Here is a 13939-nt window from a genome sequence, read left to right as displayed (position 1 = left end):
TTACAAAATGAAAGCGAAACAAACTCAAACACACACTAACCTAATCCTACGCTATATTTTTCCTTTATAGGCTCCTGCTCCTCCTTCTATTTATTTTTATTTATTTCCTTTTCAACTTTCAACTTTCAATTTTTATCGGTTACTTTTTCTTTCTGCTCAATCAAAATCTATCCATTAAATGTGTGTCATTAATAATGTAACATTATGTTGACATATCACTAATATATATTATTTTTAATATCCTCTCTTTTACACAATAATTTAACTAGATTCACATGTTTAAATAATTTAAAAATTAATTATTTTTAATAATATAATAATACACAATTTAATATTTATACAATCATAAAAATTAATTCATATTTTAAACTATTAAATAATTTGTTTATTGTTATCTGCACAAGTTTTCTTTCAACTTTTTCTTTCAACAGTTTCAAACTTCAAATATCAATGAATATATATAGAGAGGCACATATCACTGGCTAGAACTTCATTCCACATACAGCTATCATCCCCACAATAATAGCACACCCTATAAACCGCCGAGAGACCGTGAAAAAATAAACTATTTTCATCCTTGAAACTTTATAATATATATGTGCTTCAACATTAACTGAATCTCATTTGGGCATGCTGAATTAAGGAGATTTCAAGAAGAAAGCTTTCCAAACTTTGATATGGCGATACAAGCACAGTTTTATTGTTCGAGTAACAACAATGATGTATCTCCGTTTTGCAACAATGGTTATTATTGTGATGATGGACTCTTTGATTCATCATCATGTTTTAATCTTCAACAACAACATCATCAGAAAGAACAATTACAATTGCAACAACGTTTGCAACAGTCATACAATGAAGATCAGATGGTTGGTTACGATGATTTTACTAATCTCTTTTATTATGATCCAAAACTCAACAACAATCACCATTCAACACCATCAAAAATTTTACCTACCTTTGCTGCTCAATATGATATACAGAGAGACCAGGTTGATCATTACATCAGATTAGAGGTTAGGATTCAAATTTATTCTCAAGTATTATATTCTTTGTATTGTTTCAATGTGTTATCAAACCTGCATTTGTATTTTGCCTTAAAAGTTAATAATATAAAAGAAAATTGTTTAGTAGATAATAATATAAGACTTGAAATTCCAAAGCAACAAACTTTTTATAATATATTTTTTTTCTAATCATAATTTTTGTATGATGGGCAGAATGCAAAGTTGAGATTTATGCTACAAGAGCAAGATAAACAACAAGTGGCATCATTATTGAAGAAGTTTGAATCTCGATCACTCTCTATGCTGATGGAGAAAGATGAAGAGATAGCACAAGTTTCAATGAAAAGGATAGAATTGGAAAATTATTTAAGAAGACTAGAGGCAGAAAACCAAGCATGGCAAAAAGTAGCACACGAAAACGAAGCAATGGCATTGTCTTTGCACAAAACATTAGAAGAGATGAAAGAAAAAATGGTAGTGGGAACAAAGGATGAAGAATCATGTTGTGATGAAGCACACTTTGAAGAAGAACATGATAATCTTAATGATAATATCATGATGTTATGTAAAAGTTGTCATTCTAGGATTTCGTGTTATTTATTTCTTCCATGCAGGCACCTTTCTTCATGCAAAGAATGCGAGACATTTCTTGAAGCTTGTCCTGTTTGTGGAATGCAAAAAAAAGGTAGTATAGAGACTTTGATTTTCTAATATAGGCTTTAAATTTGACTATTCATGTTTATTTTTTATTAACTAGTAAATATTAGGATCCATGATGTTTACAAGCAAGACTTTTTGATTTTTTGAATTCTCTTTGGTTTACTGGATGTATTTTAAAATTATATTGTTACACTATTTTTTAAAAATTTACTTTGTTAGCAGAGATTTAGAGATAATAAATATAGTAGTAGAATATGAATTTTATTTAATTTTTTCATAAAAAAATATGATTGATTTAAAAAATTAGTGATGATTAAAGTGTTATTCTTATAAATGTCAACTATTTATATAAATAAAATTAAAAAGTTATAATTTTTTTAATTAATAAAAAATACAACACTCCTTAAAAAGACTATTTAAGGACAAGTCTTTTGAAATGTATACTGATTCCTAACGGAAAATTGTATTAATAAGATGCAAGTATCAAGCAAATATTTAGAATGATATAAGTGTTTTAATTAAATAAGATGCAAATATCAAGCAAATATTTAGAATAATATCAAAATATATAAAAAAATATTTTCTCCGATAGATAATAGTATAATAACAATTCCAGATTCTATCATAACTATAAAGAAAAGTCACCTTTAACAAATCAATTTCTTAGTCATTAAGGGGGCTAAATATTAATGTATTTTCAACCATATCTAACATAATTTGACATTTTCTTTGAAAAGATTTTATTATAAGGTGATAAACTCTATTGGACTATAGTGTATACCTTATCAACTAGAGCTCGTAATTTCAGTAACATTTCATTATCAAATGCTGAACACTAATACAATTAGAAATAGACAACACTTGACTATCACAGATTTTCAATAGTTCTTTTATGTGACAAATATCATGAACTATACATATTACAAACTATAAGCTAAATTGTTAATTACAAGTAATGTTATCCTATGGAACATTATTTGGTAGTGAATAATTTTGATGTTTTGTAAAACAAATTATACTTGCATCCAATGATTTGTTCACACTTCACACCCTAATGGAAGCAAGTAAAAAGAAAAAAAAAAAACTTGATACATCAAAATTAAGCTGTTCTTCTCAGTAAGAAAGAAAAGAGATGCTATTGGGGCTCCTCAACAGGCACATTTGAGTAAGATATAGTGTAGCTCTCAACATTGGAGTTACCCTCTCTGTACTTGGTCCATGAAACTCTCCAGGTTTTAAGTAAACTTTGCCTGCATCAACATCACAACAATAAAAAGAATCAACATATACAACTGAAAAAGAAATTGCAACTCCTTTGTTCACGCGAAAACCACGGGTGAAAAGGCACAGAACAGTTTGCTTTGTCGAATAATTAGGGTTGCTAAACTAGATGGATGCCTAGTCCTTATAGCCCTTTCTGACATGAGTAGTCACAGTGATGCAGCCAAACATGCAACTGAGATTTGCATAAGTTTTGGCTAATAAATTAGTAATGCAAGATAAAGCATATGAAATATAACACTAGTTATTGTATCAATATCATGTAATGAAGGAAAAATTATAGTAAGAGGGATACAAGACAATAAGAGCATAGATTCAGTGAAAGTTAATGTGTTGCCTAAATAATTTGTAATCAAATGAAACAATTGGGGCAAAAAAACGATTTTATAAAATAACTACAAGATTTATTAGTCAAACAGAGAAGGGGAAAAGTATATTCAGAAACAAGATTTCCTTTCTTAAAGTTTGCTAACATTACTTTCATATTTCCAAGCTCTATCAAATCTCATCAGCCATATTGAGAAATTAAAGAAAGCACATCGGATAGAACTAAAGGCTCAAGCTGAATGCAGAGTAATTTTGTGTTGACTACAATACTATGTCACATGTTTCCACAGTTAGAGGCTGTATTCTTGCACTCAAATCAAGTTTTGAAAAGAACTAAATAACTAGTAATCTAGTTGTAGGAAGTTTAATGTAGCAGAAATGCATAATACCTCTCTGAATCAACACTCCTCTTTGCAAGCATTAATGTCAAAAAGACAGGAACCATAGCTGCAGACAAATGTTTAAGTGTGTGACCACTGACAATATGATGAGTCCATTCATAGATCACCTTATCAGCAGCCTCTAGCACCTTCGCTAGAAGATAAAACCCTGTAAAAGAGTTTATTTAAATTTTAAGCATGATCAGTAGTTGGAATAAACTTCAAAGTGTTACTGTCTCACGAATCCAAACCTGCAGCCCAGAGCCAGTAAGTTGAATGTGTGTACATCGGAGGCAACAAAATAGCCATGAGAGGAATGGCGATGCACGGAGCAAATTGGACTACGGCATATGGACGGAGGTCATCAAAGAACCTGGATTGTGTGGAGGACAAGATTAATCATATCAATAGTTGAACTTCAGAATCAAATTACTTTGCAATTAACCTCAATTGGAAATTGTTTAAAGGAATCACATCATCAAAAAATAACTATTCTAACTTCTGCCATAATATAAAGTCTCCATAATATTGGCTGCCACAATGAATCTTGTAACCATTTATGGAAGATATGTTTTAGAATTGGCAGATAATCTACAATCAGTCTTTACTTTCAGGGGAAAAGGAACGAATTCCATCAACAATATGTGGAAGCAAACTTAAATCCATGACCTTAATCAAGGAATGGACTTCCAAATTCCAATAATATAAAGGACGGGTACATAATAGAACAAATGAGTAAGCTTGCCTCCAATACACAATGCTTATTATACCGATCAAAACTAGAGGTATAATTGAAATCATTCCCTTCCTCTCATCGATCCTCTCGATGATGAATATCGCCACAATTGATGTAAAAGCAATAGTCATCTGTAATAACAAAGTGTTTCCGGATGAAAATTGACAAATAAAACTAGTGAAAAAAATGTGGGGAAGTCTATATTCATCTTCAACGAAAGGAACTCACAGGCAACCTGTCCCACACAAGGCGAGCATCATCCGGCTTGAGATGATAGTATGAAGATCCAACAGCAACTGCGGCCACACCAACATAGAAGCATGTCCAACCCCATAGTTCTCCTTGCAAGCTTTGTGGCACAAAGACTTATATCAATATTAACAGCAAGTGCACACAGAAACCAATTCCCTTTTATGTAAGTCTAAGACACTACCTGAGCTTGAAATAATTTCCATGGTGACAGAGAATAACCCCAATAAGGCCAATAATCATAAATGGGAAATTTGATATCACATTAAGTGCATTAGGAATGCCTGCAAATTAAGAGAAAGTATAAAAATATGAAAGATCCTCCAGCCAAGTTCAAATTTAAAAGTTTGAACTTAGATTGAGCTCAAAGGGTTAAAAGTAAACAGATAAATTATGGAGTTGAATAAGAAATTAAGAAGTGAGGTAGAAAAAGCGAAGAGCGGGTTACCAAAGAAGGTGCGCTGGTCTGCGAAATCATGGTATTCTTGTGATTGAGGAATGGCTGGGGTAACGATCATCAGCACTACGAAGCAAACAACTGCTACTACCCATGCCAAAACGGTGCGTTTCCTCATATTCGTTCCAGTTTTCGATTCCCGCTGTTAAACCTGCAAAATTGGTTGCTTCGGCAGTGGAATTTAATTGAATTGTGTAGAGTGTGAGCTGTGCCAATATGATTCTGTTTAGTTTGCAATCGCGGATGAAGACGACGAAGAACGGTGTTTCGTCTTTGGACGCGATACGGTGTCGTTTTTGTCTTGGGTAGGATTTGGGCCTATTGGGCCGTCGAGTGAAACCCACATATATTATTTTAACAACCCTAAAATAGAAGACAAAGAGAATAAAAACACCCCATAACCAAAAAAAAAAAAAGAGAATAAAAACACCTGACCTCACAAAAAAAAGAGAATAAAAACAAAATGGAAATGCAGATTCCAAATTCTGTTCATCAAAATTGGCGACGCCTTTTTTGACTAGCTAGTATTTAGTTAACAGTTCATTAAATTGAAGTCGTTCATCACCATTCATCCTTGTGGTTTCAGATAATACAACAAAGTGTTGACTTTCTTATTCCCTGTTCAGTGATCTAATATGAATGAAGGAACACAAAGAAGCTTTAAAATTTGATTATTTTCTCTTGGAAGAGAAACGCCTCCTTTTTTTTTTCTTTTTTTTTTTTTCAGTATCCTTCGGTTTGGAATGATTTGCTGCAAAATTTGAGCTCCATTTAAGGATTTGTGATTGACCAATGATTTGTCCGTCACTTGTTTAAGCGGACAAATGAGCTAACCACTTAACCGGTTGAAACACCTCCCTTTTATAATGCTTAAAGATTACACTAAATAAAACTACAAAATATAGGGTCTGGCCACAAAAATCAATAGTGATTGATGCAATGATCTTGCAAGTTGTGAAAAACTGATCAAATTTTCATCCTGATGTTCAAGCAACAATCATAATAACCTCAGTGAACACCCTTTTTGTGAATTTAACTTGAACTCAACAAATCACAACCAGGTAGTAGTTCTAAGATGCAGAGTAACTGAAACTACAAAATTAGACTATACATGTACATCCAATACTCAGAAGCTTAGAAAATAACATTTAAAACAATCAAACTCAAATATCACTTGATGCGTGGATAATTATCTTGCTCCAGAAGACACCCTAATTTTATCTTGACACCACAAAACAATGTTCATAATAATCAAAAGGTTCCTTGCTGCTAAGTGCTAAGTGATGTATTAGTACAGGCTGAACCCGAAAAACTGGCTAATGATAATGGCACACCCAAGGCCTATAGCTACAAGGGAAGAAGCCCAAGTGAGCTTCTCAGTTATTCTAGGTATTCTATCTTTTAGTGCTTGGCTACATGAACCTATAAATACCGTGTAGCTACCCATTGCTACTACAGTTCCAACTAAGAACATGATGAGAAATGCAGCGCCGGCCACACGCGACGGCAAAGCAAGAGCAGGCAACACCATCATCAATGCATCTGGTTGCAGTCCATGAACTATTCCAGTGGCAAAAGTGGCAAAACCAATCTTCTTCTTTCCAACCGTAGGAGTATCAAGTGATTCGTAGGCACTGACATCACATTCACCATTCTCTAAGGCAACACAAGGGGTAGGCACTTCCGAAGCTTCCCTGATTCCCATAGCACCAATCACTAGCAGTGTTATTCCGACAACCCTGGTGCCCCAAGTTCGAATAATTTCTATGTGAAGTCGATCCTTTAGTAGCAAAAATAGCAAGCCGAAGATAACCTGACCAGCATCATGGCCACACCCCCAAAGTGCTCCAACAGCAGCACTCTCCATTCGGGTACGGCCAATTGACAACGGAGCCAATGCGGCAAGATGATCAGGCCCTGATAGAGTGTGCAAGCAACCAGCAAAGAAACCAGCCCAAGCACTAGTTAAGAGCTCAGTGCGCATTAGTTTTCCACCAACCGCAGCAGCGGCAGGACCACCAGTTTTGGCAGCGCCTTGAAAGGTTGCAAAAGCAGCTGGTGCCAAAGCTGGTTGGATTAAGAACAAAACCAGAGCAGATAGTATCACAAATGTCCGGGATGTTATTGCCTGAGAATAAAGTATAAAAAGATTATATATTTTTAACCTATTTTAAATAACAGGAATTGTACAATTGTATGTATAAAATCTAGTGTCTACAATTGTACATTGAGTACATATAATCTATACCATTATAAAGAGAGAATTGGAGTGAGTTTTATAACCGTTTTGTCTTCACCAATAATTTACTTTTTTTCAGATCCAGAACTATGTTAATACTAACATATTAACTATACACTAATATAGGATTGAGCAGTTATAAGGTTGCCCCACCATCTCTACTAACCCATCCAAACTAAGAAACTATTATCTAATTTCTGACCCATTTTAATTCTCTTCACCTCATCAGCATTTCAACCTACCACACTGCCACAATAACTAAATAAAAACAACACATAATTTCAGAACTTCTAAACTTTAATTAATCTTTCAATATTATATCGAGCATAAAAATGTGGATTCATAAGCAAGCAAGTAACTTTAGATTAAAAAGCCAAGTTTGTTTGTAATTTGAAACCAGCTACAACAACTTACCACAAACTTCGCAAATCCAAACCGAAAGCATTTGAAAAATAAAATTCAAAGGACCTTAATTTCGTCAGAGGAATATTCTTCCATTAAAAAAAAATCAAACGTGGCAGCATAAAGCACGCACCTTTGGCTTTTTGGAATCATCCGGAGTGTTCTGAGCGAGGATTCGAGATTCGGGGATGGATCTATCGGGTAAATGATCCGAGAAGGGTGCAGAAGAAGAAGAGAATAATAGAGAAGAAGGGTTTTCATGATTGGAGGAAATGGAGGAGACCCACTTGAATTGGCAGCGCGGTGAAGGGGAAAAATTGAATCTTTTGGAAGAATCAAATCGTAGGGTTCTTGGGAGGAGAGTGGAAGGTCTGAGATTGGTGTGAAGGGAAGGGACAGAAGGGGAAGAAGATAGAAGCCTATCCATGGATACGGCTTCTTTGTTTGGTTGAATGCGGAATGAAAAGAGGTAAAGTAATAACTAATAAGGCAGTGGTATGAGGTGGTGGTGGTTATGGAGAGAAAAACCAACAATGGACTTGGTGGATAAAGTCTAAGCACACAAACTTCAATTACCAAATAATTATCTAACTATGCCTTCCCTAATCCCTAGCACTTATTTTTTTCCTATTTTACCAATTTTTTTTCTATTTTATAAAAATCTTAATCAAATAAATTCATTTATTTAAAAGAAGTTGTACGTATGCATTTAATTATATATTATTATAAATTAAAAAATAAATATTTTTTGTAACGATAATATGATGAGTGTATTAAAGTTAAACTCCTTAAAAACATAATATACTAAATTTATTTAAAAAGCTTAGCAGTTAGTTGTACATATCTATCTATATGGAGGAAAAATTTCATTTATAGTTAAAATTAAAAGAAGGCGTCGAGGCTAGTCAAAATGATTTTAACTCAAACGAGTCTAAAATCTAAATCGTATTACAAATTTGTGGTTCAAGTCTGGGATTGTCCATCATAGACTTTTTTGTTTAAAATTTTGATTTGTCTCTAAGTCTATTTAAAAACTTGTGTAGCAAATCACAATAATAAACTTCAAATTTAACATAACATTAAATCAGAGGTAATTAAACTCATGAGTTCATAATTTAATAAAACAGCATTCAAATCTTGATTAGAATTCTAGTCACAATCACAAATTAAAGCTACGACTAAGCAACATAATGGTTGTCAATTTGTACGTGTGTGGGGGAAGGCGCAACTTAAAGAATAAGACACAGATATTAGATGCAGTGTAAGGTTTGTAACTGACTAGTTTTAGGCGCAGCAAGTTCACAGCTTAAAGTAAGTGTTTGTTTGGGTGCATTATTTTAATAAAAAAATTTTAATGTATTTAATAAATTTTTAATAATAAAAATAAAAACATTAAAAAAATAAAAATTATTTGTTTTACGAAATTATAGTTTATATTTTTTTAAATTTTTTTAAAAAAATATATTTTTTATATAATAAATGAACAAAAAATATTTTTATCTTATTTTACTTAAATATAATTAATAAATAAAAAAATTATATAAAATATTCAAATATAAAATTACTTTTACTTTTATAAAAAATCTTTTAAAAAATATCATTAAATTTTTTTTTTCAAAAATGAGGCTCAAACAAACCCTAAATCAAACTGAAGTTTAGTTGAAATATCTAATGCATAGTTCATACTTCTATAGTCAAATAGCTACTGCCAAGTGCCAATACTAAAAGTATAGATTACATTATTCCTATTCGACCGCTGAACACATGCTAGTAACCAATAAAATGCTGTTTACAAATTGTCCTATCAATCAAGTAAACAGCTACTACCCCTTTGTGTTTGTCTCGTCTATACTTGGCAAAACTTTGGTAAATTATAGCTGTACTATAATGTATCTATATTCTATACTTATCCACACCACTAGTGCTTGATATTAAGGGTCCCAATTTTTTTATTTATTTATCAAACCTGAGAGCCTTGCATTGCATCACGCTGTAATAGGAAATTGTGAGAGAGGCTTGAAGAAAACAGTATCCAAACCATGACACAAAAACAAGTGTTATAAAAAAAAAATGAAATGAACACGTGTTATGAGAATTGCCTACAGCCTGACAGCTTCTCTAGTTTATCCCTTCTCTATTTCTGTAAATTAAAAAAAAAAAAAAAAACTGGGCAATTTAAACAAAATTGCCCTTTAAGATAATAATTTATACTACCATCAAGAGTTAAAAACTTGATAAATGGAAAAGACAAGAGATTCATGTCCATGGATGAAACATCATTGCTTCTGTTTTTTGTTGATGTCATAAAGCACACATGCATCTGCTGCTGTCTTCAGCTGAAACCAAAAAAGGTCTTAGGGAAGATTTCAGGATTTAAACTAATTGACAACTAAAACAACCCAAGAGAAGGAATTGGAAATAAGTGCAAGCTAAAGAATAAATCAATTCCAGAACTTTCTGTTTATCACTAGAATGATAAAATCTAAACTATATAGGTCAACTACTAACTATTAAAACATTACTTAAAAGAGTTATTCAGTCATGTTCATATATCCAAACTTCTAATTAATTTCTAGTAACTAAATATATGCTGCATCCAAATTGCAGTAAGACTGATTGTCAATACTAGATATGACTTCAGTTCTACTGCAAACTGAACCAATGTCAATATTGGCTACATGATACATAACTAATACTTGATTGGAGTCCATTTTGAAAGTTTTGTACTAGCAAACCACAAGATGTGATGGTAGAAAGAAATTTTGAAAACCTTTTAAACCTCCAAATCTTCCGTTATTGTGATACTTAAAAGAATATTCCAAATCAAACAATATCCATCCTATGAGAGTATCTTTGCATAAATGTACCACATACGAACCTGAATCACATTTGTAAGCTGCTTGATTGTGCATCCAACAAAACTTGTTGCAATTAGAAAAGAGACTATTGATATCTTTTGCAGATTTGTTGCTAAAACCTGAAATAAAAGACAGTTGAGAAGATCAGATGATCTAACAAAACCTTCCAGTCACCTTAAGATGGTCTAATAGCATTTATAAGTCACTAAGTGCACTTACGTCCATCAATGTCTCTGTATGATTCTCCGAAAGATAAAAAAGGATTAAGTAAAGAACCTGCAGAATATAAAGGATAAGAACAAAAACTATATATTAAAGACATTTTCACAGTTTTTTAAATCAAGATGATATTACAGTTACCTCGCATGAGACGCAACAGTAAGCCATAAACATCCTATTGCCATAGTATAACTTGAAAAGCCAGTTACTACTGTCTTTTACATCTTTATGACTAGTCTTGCCCATCAAGAAAGTGCTGCATTTAAAGTGAAAACACAGCTAAAGAACATCATCCCCAAACCAGCAAATGCAGAATCATAAAATTTGAGTTACGGAAGAACAAAAAGACAAAGTTGACATGAATTACCTGTACATTTGCAGCCAGTGGCTAGCAATATCTAATGCTAGCAAGGACAAGAAGATTAAGCCAGGCCTTTACACAAATTCAGCACAAAAGTCAGGTTTACATGCCCATGCTTAAATGACAGCAAATTATGAATTAAAAAGGAGAAAAAATCTTACTTGTAAACTTGGGAAAGAACAACAAGTAGACAAGCAGTGCTAATTCTGATATTAAGAAAGCCACATTAATTCAAAGAACACAAAAATCAAACAATGTAAAGAACTATAAGTTTAACAACGCATTCTTTGGCTTGCAGAAACAGAAAGAGATAGAGATAACCTGTCTGTAACCATGTCCAGAACAGCTCCGAAGGTCGACACTGAATCAAGAAAACCAGGTTAATATTTATTTATCAAATAGACTAGTTACCTTTTTAACTAAACAAGTTAGTATAGAGGAAATGCTGTCCCACTCTGTGGTCAAGACATGCCACAAAGCCCCTAAGTCTGAACCCAATATATTTTTAAAACAACGTCTAATCATACCAGTTCAGCAAAACTTTACTAGAAAGAGATAATGTGTACATAACACTCGTCAAAAAATTATATAAACAGATAGAATAAAATTGGTATGACCTCTACAAAAAAGCTTATACCTTGATTGAATTTGCGAGCGGCCCAACCATCCACAGCATCACATACGAAGCTGGTAACAGAAAATAGCTAGATTATGCTCCAGATCCCATATCATTAAAGAAGAGAAAGTTCAAAAATAGAAAAAAGTGCATAAAAATTGTATCCCACCTGAAAAAATAGAGAATAGAGAACAATATTTTGTTTGTAAAACATACATGGAAAGCATAGCAGTTTAAAAGAACCCGGGTATATCCTGCATCATCACACACATGGTAAATATAGTGTACCCAATTACCCATGATGAATTACAAAAAGCAGAATCTAGACATGAGAGATATTTCTATAGGAATCTAATATGGACAGTGTTTAACTCTATTGCCCTTGAGTAACACCCTTTTGCTTGAAAATTCAGATGCAAACACATGGTATAATCCAACTAATAGCCTCAGCCCCCAAGGATGGTTTTCATGGATTCATGTTTTCCAAAACCAAATGAGACAAACCTGGTCGGTGTAGATTTTCCGCACTACTCTACTGGTGAGTCCTTTATCGAAGTTGAATGACTCCCATAATTTTAATAAACTCAATAAGCATTCAATGCATGAGAGAGATAAAAAAATGGTAACAATAGAATAATCAAATACCAACCTATGATATTAGGAATGTAAAGGTACACAGACAATTTACTAGGTTTTGATCCAGGTTTCGGGCCAGGTTTCTTGGCCATTGAAGCTCCTTTGTATTGGCAAATTGAATGGAGTATAGGATTGGCAAAATCAGATATTTATCTGCATATATACATGAACATGATGTACATGTCAACCATCTCAGAACATAGCTGTTCATCCAAGACAAATATTGAAAAAGGGAAACAAAATCATTTCATAGACCAAACACGTAAATATATCACATAATGAACTTTCTCAAATCCTATTCAAAAAAAGAAAGAACAATTGAACTTTGTCAGTTTATTATCTCCAAAAATCTCAAAAACCAAATCGAAGCTTCTAATAAAGTAATAATTATTAGCTCAAACTTGCCAGTTGTCGAAGATTTTGCGACAGAAAAATCAGAAATAAATGCAAAACACGTGAAGTGCCCTACGATTCCTTTTCTACGATACACGAAACTGAAAACTGCAAGAGATTCAAGAGAACTCAAACTCTATTTCTAAACGCGAATGGAAAACAGAGCAAAAGGAACCAAGTAGTTGAGAGGAATAGAAGATGGAAAAGGAAGAGTGATAAAAATAGTATACCGGGGAGTGTACGGCGGAAGAACGAGGCGAAGCCGTACGGAGCAACGACGGTTAGATTGGCAAACGGGGGAAGTGAGCAACGCAGATTATTCTTCCGATTAATATGCGCGCAAATGTACATTTAATTTAAGTTTTATTTAAGTCATACGAATAAAATTATTAATATTCAATTAAAAAAGGTTGTAATTATTTCTATAAATAAATAAAAAGAAAAAGAAAAGGAGAAAAGAGTGATGCTTAACTTAATTGCTTGTTGCTCGAATCTTGTCCTTTTACAAAAGCACATTATGTGTAAAAAAATGACGATAAATTTCTCACTTACCCTTTTTTTTTAAAGAATATTTTTTATATGTATATGTTCTAGTGGATGAACTTTTGAAGTATAACTCAATTTTTGTGTGGTTATAATGAATTTTTTTTAATAAAATAAGTATATGCAAAAGATACTTCAACGTTTAAGTTGAGGTATAAAAATTCTATGATTATAGAATATTAAATATCAAATAGAATTTATTATGTGGTATTTTTATAGGCATAAAGTTGATAAATAGAGTTGATGTTATAACTGTTGGTCATTAAGTCATAATAATGATTATTAAGATCGTCCGTTATAAACTTAGAATGAAGATAAATAAAGTTGAGTTATGACTCATAGTGCACAATAAAAACCGAGCCATAAGATGATGAATCACAGTTTTAAATTTTGTCTGCCGATCATATGATCCATGCTAAACTCAGAAAATAAAATAAGTTATAATTCAGTTAAAAGACAAATGAATAATGATATAGTGAGTCCCAAATTTAGTTGGATTATATTATATCGGCATTTATTAAAAAAATAATTCTGTAATGAGTTTTATCTGCTCGAATTAACTGTGAGATAGATAT

General features: G+C 32.5%; 4 protein-coding genes across 5 annotated transcripts; 1 reads left to right on the top strand and 3 right to left on the bottom strand.

The window, feature by feature from the left end:
- The first annotated feature begins 485 nt into the window (after positions 1-485).
- LOC112736999 (probable BOI-related E3 ubiquitin-protein ligase 3) lies at positions 486-1877 on the top strand. The gene is made up of 2 exons (XM_025786690.3): positions 486-1016; positions 1221-1877. Exons 1-2 carry the CDS (start codon positions 678-680, stop codon positions 1716-1718), a joined length of 837 nt encoding a protein of 278 aa, XP_025642475.1. The 5' UTR covers positions 486-677; the 3' UTR covers positions 1719-1877.
- A 651-nt stretch (positions 1878-2528) lies between these two features.
- LOC112736998 (uncharacterized) lies at positions 2529-5603 on the bottom strand. Its single transcript, XM_025786689.3, has 7 exons — positions 5089-5603; positions 4825-4924; positions 4620-4740; positions 4401-4522; positions 3907-4028; positions 3665-3824; positions 2529-2917 (listed from the first exon to the last, which is right to left on the bottom strand). The coding sequence occupies exons 1-7, from the start codon at positions 5213-5215 to the stop codon at positions 2803-2805; spliced, it is 867 nt and encodes a 288-aa protein (XP_025642474.1). The 5' UTR covers positions 5216-5603; the 3' UTR covers positions 2529-2802.
- Positions 5604-6100: 497 nt separating this feature from the next.
- LOC112736997 (chloroplast protein FOR GROWTH AND FERTILITY 2) lies at positions 6101-9503 on the bottom strand. The gene is made up of 2 exons (XM_025786688.2): positions 7872-9503; positions 6101-7225 (listed from the first exon to the last, which is right to left on the bottom strand). The coding sequence occupies exons 1-2, from the start codon at positions 8163-8165 to the stop codon at positions 6386-6388; spliced, it is 1134 nt and encodes a 377-aa protein (XP_025642473.1). The 5' UTR covers positions 8166-9503; the 3' UTR covers positions 6101-6385.
- Positions 9504-9778: 275 nt separating this feature from the next.
- LOC112736996 (probable CDP-diacylglycerol--inositol 3-phosphatidyltransferase 2) lies at positions 9779-13375 on the bottom strand. 2 transcript variants are annotated; one of them, XM_072213127.1, is made up of 12 exons: positions 13052-13156; positions 12834-12929; positions 12442-12581; positions 11962-12046; positions 11814-11863; positions 11498-11537; positions 11338-11382; positions 11183-11248; positions 10957-11071; positions 10816-10872; positions 10617-10715; positions 9779-10074 (listed from the first exon to the last, which is right to left on the bottom strand). In XM_072213127.1, the coding sequence occupies exons 3-12, from the start codon at positions 12518-12520 to the stop codon at positions 10015-10017; spliced, it is 696 nt and encodes a 231-aa protein (XP_072069228.1). In that variant the 5' UTR covers positions 12521-12581; positions 12834-12929; positions 13052-13156; the 3' UTR covers positions 9779-10014. The 2 variants fall into 2 exon arrangements, with proteins under 2 accessions (XP_072069228.1, XP_025642472.1); XM_025786687.3 differs by lacking the exon at positions 12834-12929 and having other exon boundaries at positions 13052-13375.
- Between the last annotated feature and the right edge of the window lie 564 nt (positions 13376-13939).

Source organism: Arachis hypogaea, chromosome 13, assembly GCF_003086295.3.
Source record: "Arachis hypogaea cultivar Tifrunner chromosome 13, arahy.Tifrunner.gnm2.J5K5, whole genome shotgun sequence".
Lineage (NCBI taxonomy): Eukaryota > Viridiplantae > Streptophyta > Magnoliopsida > Fabales > Fabaceae > Arachis > Arachis hypogaea.
The sequence above is the reverse complement of the archived record's forward strand: the minus strand, read 5'-3'. Positions and strand labels throughout refer to the sequence as shown.